Genomic DNA, 13,181 nt, shown 5'->3' with positions numbered 1-13,181 from the left:
CACAAAAACTATGACAATGACAATTTCGCATCTGTCTGTCACTACACTTCCTCTTTCCTTTCTCCACTTTCCAGTCTATTATAGCCCCCGACAAAAACTATGTAGAGAACTGGAAAAGTCAGAGATGGAAAAGTCACATTAATCACATCTAGTTCATCTCCCAAAGCGCCAGTGCAGGATTATTCCCCAGTGCTAGGGCCACCACAATTTTAAGTAATAAAACCAATGTGACTTCTGCCACTTCCACTGAAGAGACTATTCCAGTGTCTAGTAGATATCACAGCAAGGAGTTGTTTTTCTAACAAGCTTAAATTTTCTTAAATTCATCCCTTTACTTTAATCACTGGAGGCCAGTGTTGCTTACAGCAGGCAAAACTGATACGTAAAAGTGAACCCACTCTATGCTCTTTGCTTCCTATTGTAAATTATTGTTCCAATTCAAACCAAATTAGGAAGTGCCAAAGTAAACTGCTTGCACTGAGGAGCCTCCAATCAGATCCACTTGTATGATTCTAAATCAGTTCTCATCTTCTTGATGTTTGCATGTTCAGCACAAGCATCTGTGACAAGACTACCACAACAGTGAACCCAGTAACACAAGTTTAATTTTAACCAGTTCACTGAGCACCAGATAAAAAGCACTGTCCAAAAACATACTTGCAAAATGAACACTTACATCAATCTCCATGTGCCTAAACCTGCAGATACTCCTGAAGCAGCGCCCTTCCTGCCAGAGTGTGCAGACAGTCTCGTTTCCCAGTGCAGCTTCACAATGACGGAAAGGACAACCGTCCCCCTGTGCCAATGGGACAAAAGCAAATAAGAGGTTGCAACCTGAAAAATCCAGGTACAAAGAGAGCGGTAAAAGTGGGACATTCTGAACTGAAGGAAAAAAGCTCAGTGACTGAACTGATCCTAGTGTGAGGAAATGGAAAGGCAGATGAATCAAGAAGAAGAAACAGAGCAATGGATGAGAAGTGCATTCTCAGGGAGAAGGCAGAAATAATTAATTCTATGGAAACATTTTGAAAGGTCTTTCCTGACATTATTTTAAACCACTATCTTAACATCAGACAAACACTTTAGAGGTGGCTATGATGAAACAAGTCAGGATATATTGTGGATGGGATAGAAGAACGAGATAAATCAATAACCACTTAATAAAAGAAAAAAACCACACACACATATACACACAAAAGTGTAATATCTACATCCCTATTCCCTACAGCCAACCTCAACCATCTTACTGTTGCATTTACACTTGATAGAATTCTGTTTACTGTATCATCCTTTGAGCTATAGTTATTAGTGTTAATTTTAAATTGAGATATATTTGCCACATTAAGAAATTCAAAAATTAGGCAGCAATCAACATGGAGTGGGCGAAGCATGATGCCTGCAGCTCTTGAAAAATGTATGCCATTGCAAAAATAGACACTATTATTTTCTTGCTGCCACAAAAAAGGGCATATATGTTTCTGCATCTGTTCATTGGCCGTAGTCATGTCTGTAATTTCCGGAGCTTATTTATTTAACAATGAAACAGCATACAGAGTAGACAAAATATAATATGGATTTTCCCCCCCATAGCTGGTTCATTGAGCCCAATAAGCAATAGTTAGCTCTAGAGAGAAGCAGAATGGTTTAGCTGACTGAAGGAGTCAGGCGCTCTTGTGTTCCAATCCATCATTGACATTGACTCCCTCCATAGCTTGGGCAAGTTGCTTCAATTCCATGTCTTGATTTACCTATCTTTACAAGGAGTTAATGCCAACATCACAAGTTATTCGTAAGGATTAGCAACCAACTGTTTGAAAAGTATTAATCGGTATTACTGCTTGATAAAAACAGGAGCAGGGGTAAAGATTAATGCTATCTCTACACAGATGATCTTGCATTATTCTACCTTGAAATTTATTCCTTTCCATAACAGATGGCTTGGTGTAACAAAACAAGACGGGTACACAGGATATGAAATCAGATATGACACTTCAGGATAGATTCTACTTTCAAATCTAACTATGAGACATATTAAATTATTTGAGAAACTCAATTCATCTCAGTTTTCTTTTTTTAAATGTGTTTTTAAAAATAACAACACACCTTGGTACACGTGGAATAGAAATAGAAGTAGCAATCATCTCCTTGTTTAGACATGCTGGACAGATTGTTAGAATAAACTCAAGTTATCAGGGCTATTGCTCCACACAGACTTCTTCCTCTCTTAGTGAAAACAGGCTTCACCCTTTCTTCTTCAGACGCGATCAGTGAAATCTTCTTTAAAAAGTAACCTTGGAGAAGGTGGTTTGAGGGGAATAAAAATAAATAAATCAGATCATCATCAAGTGACAAGTAACTTTCCCTCTTTCTTGCACCAATGCCATTTAATGAGTTTGAAGGGACAGTGTTAACTTGACTACCTTGAAACTGACCAGTTCCAAAAAAAATCCCAGTTCTGAAGTACTTTCAAGTCAAATGAGTTTTGTCTGTGATTTAAAATAAAATAATGATTTTTCTGTGTCCTTACTGACATTAAAATTTTTTATTAGTATAGAACAAACCGTGCTCTATACAGAGTTATGTGCAGGATTGGGGGCCTACCTCTGAAGGAATTAATTGTGCCTGGGAAATATCTCTGGATGATTAACTATTGTTATAAGTCATATTCTTTAAAAATATATATAGTTTCAGTTATGAGCCCTCCCTTCCCACCCCCACACTATACCAAGGGGAAATTAGACATCTATAGATTAACATACCTGGATAACCTCGGCAAGAACGTTGGTCTTCAAAGACTTCCAATTAACTTCTCCTGTAGGCCGAACCAACACTCAATCCGTGAATTAATAATAAAGGGATAGAAAGAATTTTCTCCTCATATTGCCAAGGAAATCTCTCATCCACAATTCAGACATAGGCTGTGCTTTTAAACATCTTACAACTACTGGAGGAAGCAAGTCCATTTGAATACTCTCTGTCAGACTGGAGACAGCGAGGGTTAGTTAGCTCTTCAAAAAACAGTTCATTTAAAGATGAACTTGTGAGTCAAAGCGGCTGCAAAAATGAAGATCCATCTTCCACAGCCGGACAGTTTAATTTTTTTTTTTTTTTTAATTTAAAACTCAATAAGTTCCAATTTCTGGTCTTCAAGATTTCTTCACCTATTAAGAAAACACAAAAACCTTCCCCCATCTTTATTACCTGTATAGCAAAAACATACTTGTATGTATAAACTTACATATGTATATACATATATACAAATGTGTTTATACACACACCAATATATTCAAATGTGGTAATAAAAATGATATATTTGGGCTATTTGTCACTTAAAATGCACCATAAAGTGTCTCAATTTGGGGGAATGACAAAAATTGAGGAGTTATAAAAGTGTCACACAAATACACTTTCAAGCCAATGCTTTATAATATGGGCAAGTTTGGATCTGGCACAAATATACACATGTATGTACGTGCATACAGTATATCCATATTTATACGCTCAAAGCGTTCAAAGTATGCATAGTCTGATATCCATACTGTAAAGAACAACGTGTAGCTCTGATCAGATATTTAAAGTTGCAATCAAGTGCAGAAAGATAGCAGTTCTAAAATATAGCAAGCTGTAAGAAGCAGGGAAACGCTCAGTTTTGAAGAGGCACAGCTGCATGAGACACAATTTGGAAATATTTTTATTTTGACTTTTGGAAGCCAATTTTAATTTCTTTTATATTTTTCAAATACTACTGGTTTGTGACCATATACTGTTCCCTGGTATATATATCCACCATTATCCATCGCTGTGAGATGGCAAAGGTCTGAAAGGATGGCTTGGGTCCAATTCTTAGCAGCCAATGACTTTGACACCATAAGGAGCCTAAAGGTGTTTCCAGTTACCACAAACAGTTTAATTTCACTGTGAAATGAGACATTTCAGTTGATTTATTTTTACTGAATGCCATAAAACCTGCATTTTTGACCATTAGATCTAAACATAAGAGATTCCAATTCCTGGGTCATTAAAAGTGCCGAGAGAGACAAGGTGAGTGAGGTAATGTCTTTTCTTGGACCAACTTCTGTTGGTGAGAGAATTTGGTCCAATAAAAGATATTACCTCACCCACTCTGTCTCTAATAACCTGGGACTGATATGGCTTCAATAACATTGCATACATTAAAAGCACTGAAACATTTCTGTGCTAATTCTCTTCCAATTCTACCTTAGAAGAAATTGAATGAAATAGTTCTTACAAATTAATAATAGACCTATTGTATTCTATTAAGATTAGACCTTTTATTCTTGCGCACTAGTGAATTTTTCCAGGATTTTTTTTTGGGGGGGGGGAGAGGGAAGGAGGAGAAAAGGGAGGGAGTTTCCCTAAATCTAAAATAGTGAGAGGAAAAGTTGGGTTCTTGTACTAATTATCAGTTTTAAACTCTTGACAAGGGGAATTTTAAAAAGGTAAGAATCAATCTCTGTCCTTCCCTTAGTATCTAAATAATTAAATTACTCACTTTTGACTTTTGTTGCCTTTACAACTGGATTTTGAATACTTTTGTCTATCTGTATCTAACTACACTAATGTTCTCTCGGTGTGCAATTAACATATATTAGATACAGGGAAGTTGTGCCAAATTCACTTTCACTAATATCCTCCAGAATTCAATGCAATTTCAAAGTGTGAAATGCCTTCACATAAACCAAAACTTATTATTTGGCAAGTAACGGACAATGCCTCCTCGTCTGTCTGATAAGGTGCGCTATTTTTGATTATTTCTTTCAATGTATTTGCATATTACCTTCCATACTTCTGCACATACTTAGTACTTTGCACACAGTCCAGGGTTTGAATTAGCCTCACTGAAATTATACTACTAAGCAACTCAAGCCTCTCAGTTCTATACAACCACTACAAATAAAAAATGGTAACACAGAAACTAGACTTTAAAATTTTTTTTTAAATTAAACTTTAGGTAGAACAGCAATTTAAATACTACAGAAAATCAACTGAGTTAACCCCTTAAAGCTTAAAATAAATGAATAACTCTGGCGCACTCAGCAAGCTTGCATCAGAAACTGATTAAGAACTTCAAAGCCAATCAAATCCTGAAAATTACACTGGTGTTCACATTGAGATTGAGCTGTGGTTCACATTACAGTTTCATTTTGTACAGGATCTTAGTTATATCAAAACAATAAATAGAGACCAGTGAGAAGAAATAAAAAGCTGGGGTCACACACTTCACCCTCACTAAAGGAAGACAAGAATACAGTGAACATTTGCCCAGTTCATTCTAGAGCACCGTCTTTCTCAACACTGAAAAAACTATGTTAGTCACTCATCCATCTTTTCAGTTTGCCAGCCAGCATTAGTCCATAGCCTTTCAACAGTATGCTGGGATTATGGGGGAGAGAAGTCCAAAGAGGGAACATTTTTATATCTTAATAGGTGTCATACGGGAACACTATTCAGTTACTACTTCCAGCACCATGCTTATCAACGATAGATACCTACCTAGTGCTCTTTATGATTTTAAAGCATGAATCGATTTTGCTTTCTCTTTATTATTGACCTGTTTTTGTATTTTTAATTATTTTTTAAAAAGTTATTTTCATTAATATTTATATTAAAAAAAACCTACGTGGCGTTTATTAGGACACTCTGAACACAAGATCAGGAGCCAGGAACTCCCAAATTTTAATCCCACCTTTCTCACTAAGTCAGGCATCAGTTTCCTGGTCTACAGAATAGACATAATGCTTATTTACCTACTTCACAGGGGCATTTGGAGGATGTTGTAAAGTGCTCTTAAGATGGAAAGCACAAGAAGTGCTAGATATTAACAACCGTACAAGAACAGTACATAGCAGCACAAATCCCAGCACTTCAAATGGTCCAGAGCGCAGAACAAACTGAAGCTACCAACTCTGGCTAAAACATCTCATCCTCACTACTCTGAGTGATCTCATCCTCTGTGTCAAAGCCCAAGGCCAGAGAGGAATAGTCATAATTAATAGTTTTTAAGTTCATTTTAAGGAACATTAACTGTTCAATGTTGTCAAAACCTGGACTAGCACAGTGTTCTGAAACAAGGTGTTTGGCTGCGCTGAAGACACATTCAGAGTGCTGACTACAGGGAGGGCAGCTGAGATACTGAATAGCTACTCGGGTTAATGCAGGCCATCTTCTCAGTTTTCCCTGCCAGTAAGTCAGGGGGTCATCTTTAACTGTTATCCCTGAAGACTCATCTTGAAAGTACTCTTCTACTACTGCTGCAGCTGATGGGCACAACAGCCTCTTCTTGCCTATTAAAGCTGCACCACTCGAAGAAAAGCCACTGAAGGGATCTGAACCAGAATAATCTTCCTTAAGGTGAAGAGCAAAAGGATCGGTTCCTATAAGGGATGAATGGCCTGATACTTCTGTAGCTTCCAAGGAGCAACCCTCCACTGATGTGCACATATACTCAGATACTACTTCCATAAGGATCTGTTTATAGCTTATCAAGTCAGTACCTTGAGGAAGGAAATCTTCTAAATTGTCTTTAAAGCAGGGATCTAATAAAGTGGACAAGACGTAATGCTCAGATCTGAGCATGGTGCTCAATCGGGAGTCAGTTTCGAGCCTCAGAGACAAATCATCCACCAGCCCGAGAGCTACAGTGGCACCTTTGATTTGAAAGTCTTTTCGCATGTTCTGCAGAGTCAAAAGCAGGCGGCGAACTAATGGCAGAACCTGACTAAGACCTGCAGTGCACATGCTGACTTCCTGAGTGGCTTCTTCAAACGGCTCAAGGATGTCACACACATGAGCCATCAGACACCACTGAAATGAGGTGAGGATGACCCCATCCACCCTCCCCACATGGTGTTGCATGGAATAGTCATGCACTGCCTTCTGCTGCTCTAAAAGTCGCCTCAGCATATAAAAGGTGGAGGTCCACTGGGTGGCCACCTCCTGCTTTAAGTTGTGCTGCGGAAGATGGTTTGCATGCTGAAACTCCTGCAAAATTTGACGGGCCTTGATAGAATGATTAAAATGATGGCAAATCTCTCGAGCTGCTACTAACATGCTCCTCATGCTTTTGTGCTCACGGAGGAAGTCCTGAATTACTAAACTTAAACAATGCATAAAGCATGGCACTTGGGTAAAGTCTCCATCTCTCACTGCATGCACAACATTGGCAGTGTTGTCAGAAACTATGAAGCCAGGGGTGAGGGAATTGGGGGAAAGCCACACACCTATTTGGTAATTTAGTTCTTGTAAAATACTGGCTGCTGCATAATCTTTAGCAAAGCCAGTTACACAAAGAGCTGCCTGCTTCCTACAACTGGTAGTTTTGCTGGCACTGTGAGAGGAAGATAGCAGCATTTCAAAAGACACCCAATGTGCCATCACTGTCAGATAGTCTGTGGTTGGTTCATGGGTCCACATGTCAATGGTTAAGTGAATTTTTTTGCACTCAGCTTTCTCCAGAGCCATGAAAACCTTTTCTCTCACAACACTGTATAACCGGGGCACAGCCTTTGTGGAAAAGTAAGTTCTAGAGGGCAACTGATAGCCTGGTGCCACTATCTTCATGAATCTCTGAAAAGCAGGGGTAGAAAAAAATGAGTACGGTTGCATATCCTCAATAATCAATTCTGTAATAGCCCTATTTATCTGCTGTGCAACCGGAATTTCATGGTATTTAATTTTCTTCTCAGTAGTGGATGTTTGAGAGTCTTGAGGAGTCCCAAAGTTGGGACTTATGACCTTTCTTTTACCAAGCACTGGCTTAGGAGATAAAGTTGGCCCATGGACACCCAGGCCTTGAGATGTTAAACTGTAACTGGCTGTAAGTTTATCCCTCCGAGACGAGAAATAGCTTGAAAAGCTTCTGCGACAGAGCAGTGACAAGTCCATCTCCCTAGGACCAATAGAAAAATCCTCTACTGTTTCCTCGTCTACACCGTTACCAATAGTGCCATTAGATTTGTTGGCCATGGCCCAGTGTATGGGATGCATGGCCTGCAGATGCCGTTGCAGCGTGGAGGTGCCAAGGTGAGTGCCTGGCCTGCCCCGACTGACACTCTTTTTACAGACATTACAAACAGCCCTGCAGGTATACTGAGGATCAATGTAGAAGAAGTTCCAGACGGCTGACGTCTTGGTCCTGGTTCCCGGCATCAGGACGCGTTTGACAGTATTGCTTTCAATGAGAAAACTCTCTCTGTCTTCTCCAGATGCACCAGAAACTACTATTGCTGCGGCTGCACTGGCTGCAGTCGTTGCGCCTGTGGGACCCACATCTTTGGCAAATTTTTTTGAAAGCTCTGGTTTTCCTGGGTATAACTCATTAACCTGCAGTCCTTTCTTTCTTCTTTTTTTGTTGGAAAACTGGCCCAGTGCCTCTTCCACACTGTCACTGTGAAAGTGAACACTGGGACTATATTCCAAACTCCCGCTGCTGCTCAAACTGCTAAATCTGCTATCAGGGGAGATTGGTGACACAGGCACATTAAAGGCATATTCCTCCTCCCCTACACTGCTTCCACCAGTAGCACTTATTTTATTAGCCATGGCCCAATACACAGAATGCTTTGCTTGGAGATGCCGCTGAAGGGTCGATGTGCCAAGGTGGGTGCCTGGCTTGCCACGGCTGACACTTTTTTTACATAGGCTGCAGATGGCACGACAGGGGTACTGGGGATCAACATGGAAGAAGTTCCACACGATGGAAGTCTTTGCTCTCGTACCAGGCAAAAGAACCCGTTTTACTGTATTGCTCTCGATAAAGAAGCTCTCTCCATCTTGCTCAGGAGCACCAGGCATGACTACTGCAGCTGCAGCACAGGCAGCTTCAACAGCACCTGCCGGTCCCAGATCTTTAACAAACTTTTTAGACAGCACCAATTTTTTATGGTGTGGCTTTCCCTTAGTCCGCAACCCCTTCTTTCCTTTATGTTTGGCAGGTTGCTCCACCCCTTCCGCCACCACCTTATCATCATCTTCAGTGTCAGAATGGGCACTGGGAATAAATTCCAGACTGCCGGCACTACTAAAGCTGCTGCATCTACTACTGGGGGAGACAGGGGAGACTGGCACACTGAAAGAATATGCACTCATTCTCTATCTCCAAAATTTATGCCAGAACTGGGAGTAATTTTACTACGGAATTATTGACAACTGATCTTGCCCACTTACGTGATCTTTTCTTGAGTGTCTGGAGTAGTCAACTTCCTCTTGAACCAGTTGCTTGAATGGGTATTATTTTAAGAGGAAAAGTGACAGAAGGAAGTACCTCTACACCAACTTTTTCCTGAAATGCTCGGGTATCCAGCCCCAAATTTAGCACCGTCTATTAAGCCTAATCAGTTGTATACACATCCAACTTAATCGCATGCCATGGTGGTAGTTCCAAGTTCCCTTGTTTCAAAATTAACTATTCCCAGGATATTTCATTTTTATAATCAAATAACACAGCAGTCTATTCTGAAAATAAGGTGCACAGCTCAATCCCCGAGTGCAATGTGCACTCGTGCACCCCAAAGCACCAGTTTTGGGAATGATTTTCCGACTCCACATACTGATAGGTATGATATGAGGAGCTATTTTTGTATTTTCATTCTCAATTAAAAATCAAAGCTGATGGGAAGGATTTTGTTGTTTGGTTTTAGGCAGCCAAGGCCAATATCACCAACAATCTGATTTGTGTTTATTTTTTTTTAAACGAGCTAAAGAAGAATTTAAGTCAGCTACTGGGTGCATCCAGAGTTAGTCTAGATCCTGATTTCAATCCCTTTGGGGCACTGTGTGCAGCCTGCAAAATTATTAATTGACAGCAGGTTCCTTGTAAGTACCACCAGAAACAGGAAGCACAGTCTTTAAACTCTGAAGACCTTTTTGTTCTAAAGGGAGCCACCTACACTGGAATCTTCTCTTTGCTCCACTTAACATCTGGGGCTGAGCCGGGGACTCTCCTTTCCCAGGAGTCCACAGGGAGCTTGGGAACGGGAAGAGACAAGGGGGCAAATATTCTTCACTCAAAACCCAACGTGCCCAAGGGAGGAGAGGGACAGTGCCCTGGCAGTAACGGGGGGGGCTGGCATGGGAGGGGAGAGGAGGAGGAACTCCCGCTGCAGCTTCCCTTGGCGCTGCCCTAGGAACCGGACCCCGGGATCCTTCAATCTCAGCCGGAAATGTGGGGGGGGGTCTCCCCTCCTCCCCCTCTTTCCCAGGGTGGGGGTGGATTTACCCCTGAATCGGGGGCCCCGCCCCGGCTCTCTAGGGCTGAGGGAGCGGCCAGGGCAGGGCCCCCGGGGCCGGCGGCGAGGGGGGGGGATGCGGCCTGGTCCCCACGGGTCGCTCCCGGGGGGGTGGGGAGCAGGAGGCCCGGCCTCGGCCCCGGGGGCTGGTGAGGAGCCGGCCCTGGGTCTATTAACGGCCTCTAGTTACCGGCGAGCGGGGACTTTACCGAACCCCAAGGAGCGGTCGCCTCCGTCGCGGCTGCTGGGTCCCCCCGCTCCACTGGCTCCTCTGTCTCCGGGCCGGGGCCAAAGCTCGGGCTACCCGCTGCCAGCCTCAAAGATGGCACCCAACACCAACATACGGGCACTCGACCCGCCCGCAACTAACATGGCAACCGGCACGGCAGCGCCTGCCCTCACAAAACAACTCCCAGCATGCAGTGCGGTATCGGCGCCCGGGAAACGGCGTCCTCGTTGCATGCTGGGAGATGTAGTCTCCACGAGCTAGGTCAGAACAGCGTGGCGCATTGCATGCTGGGACTTGTAGGCTGACTGGGAGTATGGCATGCTGGGCTTTGTAGGCTAGGCAGCTGACCCAGTTTGTACCTAGTCTGCCCGGGCAATTGCAGTGGAGAGCATCCAGAGATGGGCGTGCATTTTGAACGGGCACTAAGCCTCCATTTTGAAAATAATGTGTCCCTTAATTAACGACGAGTGTTGCACCATTACTACCTCTCACCATTTTATTTGAGAGTGTTATAAAAGCTCCAGCTCTTGGGGTCATGTGATTATTTTTTAACATCTTACATTTCTAGCTCTTGTGTTTGTGGAGAAAAGCTTGTAAATGTGAGCCCTAAAGGCTCAGACAATAGAAGGCAAATATCAAGGATCCCAACAATTATTATTTTAAAAATCTCATGATTCTGGAGTGGAGGCTGAGCTATGATTTTTGGATGCTTCGGGTTGGCGGTAGTAGTATTGTCTTGTGTCTTCTGGCATCCCACCAGAAAATCCCCCAAACAACAAAAACATCAAAGACTGATTTTCACAGGTGCTGAGCGCTCGAAGTTCCTACTGACTGCAAATGGGGTTTGGGATGCGGAGTATTCCTGAAAACCTGGGCCTTGTATAAATGGTATGTGGAGAAAGAATGATTTCCTAACATGTCTTTGGAGCAGAGATCATCTTTATGCTCCGTGTTTGTACAATGCCTAGCACAATTGAGTCTTGGGCCATGACTGGGGTTCCTAAGCACTGCCCAATAAGTTACTCATTTAATTATAACATCTTACTGGTGTAGATTTATAAAGCCATAAAAGTACTCTTGCATGTCGCCACATTGACTTCACTGGGCCTAGATTTCACCTGCAGAGCTTTGATGCAAAGGCACATCCAAATAGACATGGATACTCTGATATTACTAGAACAGGATTTAAGCTGGAAAAATAATATTTTTGCTAATTCAAACCAACTATCATTAGCCAAATTGCAAAAGAAGAAGGAAAGAGGGAATGGGAAGGAGAGTGAAAGGGGAAAAGGACAAAGGAGGAGGCTGAAAAGGGGGCAAAGGATGAAGGAGGGAAGGGAGAAAGGGAAGTTGAAGGGTAGGAAGGAGAAAGGGATTTGGGAGGAGAGACAGGGGTGCTGGGTAAAACAGTCACCCTCTCCCCTGGCTGAGCCAGCGTCGCCTCTTGTGGGGTTCATGCATGAGCACCCCCTTGATATTTCTACATCCCCCGGCCTTCAATCCATTTCCCCCTTGCTGGAAGAAACTGGCAAGCATTCACTCTCTGTGGAGGGGAGCTGGGGGAGAATGTGGGCGAATATGGTTATTCTAACAGTCAAATCCAAACTGTCAGGGAGCAATTCCAAACCCAAGCAAGCAGAGGGAATAGCCAGGAACTCCTTCCTCTCCTTGGCTGGCTTCCCTGCTCTATTTTTCTCTCCCCTCTCACTTTCTCCCTGTACCCGTTGGTTTATTTTGCTCCCTGTCTCTTTCTTTCCCTCACGTTCACATCCGTGACTGTGCTGCCCCCACCTCTACCTTACCCGACCCCCCGTTAACTCCTCCCCCACCCTCCCCCAATCTTGCACAGACCTTGTTGGGTGTCCAGCTGCCATCACTGAACTTCGCCAAGATTTTCTGTTGACTATCCAGCTGCCTGCCCGCTCCAGGCCAATGGGGGCTGCAGGAAGGGCGGCCAGCACATCCTACACTACCATCCCCAACTCCCCAGAGCCTCCCATTGTGGCAGGTAGTGTGGTCTCATAGTGAATCATAGAATCATAGAATCATAGAATTCTAGGCACTGAATTCTAGAAGCCCTCCCCACTGCCCTGCACCTTGTGTTGTCATTTACACCTTTACAGATCTGGCAGCATTGCACGCTCACTTTGTGCAGGTGAAAAGGATCCCACAAGGTGCGAGGCAGTAGAGAATCAGGCCCTTGGATTCAGGATCTCACGGGCTTGAGGCGTGTCCTTAGATACCTCGCTTCTTTTGGTCCCTCAGTTTTCCCATCTGTACAATGGGGGGTGATGATACTTGGCTAAATTCATTACTGTTTGATAAAGTGCTTTGTGATGCTCATAGCGAAGGCGCTTTCTTCCAAAGGACAGGAGCCCGATGGCTTGGGGCATTTAACTCTAGACTGGACAAAGCTTTAGAAAAATATTGTGCAGAGAACAATCCTGGAGTCGGCTACTATGCCATGGAGTTCTCAAACACTTGCATAGCACAGACCATATCTTAACAGAGGGTGGGTGTCCTGTGCACACATTCCCTCCCATTCACAATCACGCAGCCCACTTCCCATCCCACTGACGATCAAATAACATCAGTGACCAGAACAAGTGCTTATGTGGGAAAGTATCTTTGGGAAAGCCTTCAGGGTTATTTTAGCTTCTTCTAAAGCAACAGAGCAGCAGGAAACGAGGAGCCACCAGCACTAC

The 13,181-nt window shown here is 43.0% G+C and overlaps 1 protein-coding gene across 4 annotated transcripts in view; it reads right to left on the bottom strand.

Annotated features, from left to right (window-relative positions):
- The window catches only part of ZC3H11A (zinc finger CCCH-type containing 11A), a 28,168-nt gene extending 15,823 nt beyond the window's left edge, over window positions 1-12,345 (bottom strand). For 2 of the 4 annotated variants that reach the window (XM_045013882.1, XM_045013883.1), the window contains exons 1-3: window positions 2,760-4,185; window positions 2,104-2,291; window positions 677-796 (exon numbers count right to left, since the gene is read on the bottom strand). In XM_045013882.1, coding sequence (XP_044869817.1) covers window positions 677-796; window positions 2,104-2,157 — 174 coding nt within the window. In that variant the 5' untranslated portion in view covers window positions 2,158-2,291; window positions 2,760-4,185. Of the gene's footprint in view, window positions 1-676; window positions 797-2,103; window positions 2,292-2,759; window positions 4,186-10,437; window positions 10,541-12,327 lie in introns of those variants that run through there. The other 2 variants (XM_045013881.1, XM_045013880.1) reach the window with 2 other exon arrangements.
- Window positions 12,346-13,181: the final 836 nt, after the last annotated feature.

The sequence above is a fragment of the Mauremys mutica genome, chromosome 4, assembly GCF_020497125.1.
Source record: "Mauremys mutica isolate MM-2020 ecotype Southern chromosome 4, ASM2049712v1, whole genome shotgun sequence".
NCBI lineage: Eukaryota > Metazoa > Chordata > Testudines > Geoemydidae > Mauremys > Mauremys mutica.
The sequence above is the reverse complement of the archived record's forward strand: the minus strand, read 5'-3'. Positions and strand labels throughout refer to the sequence as shown.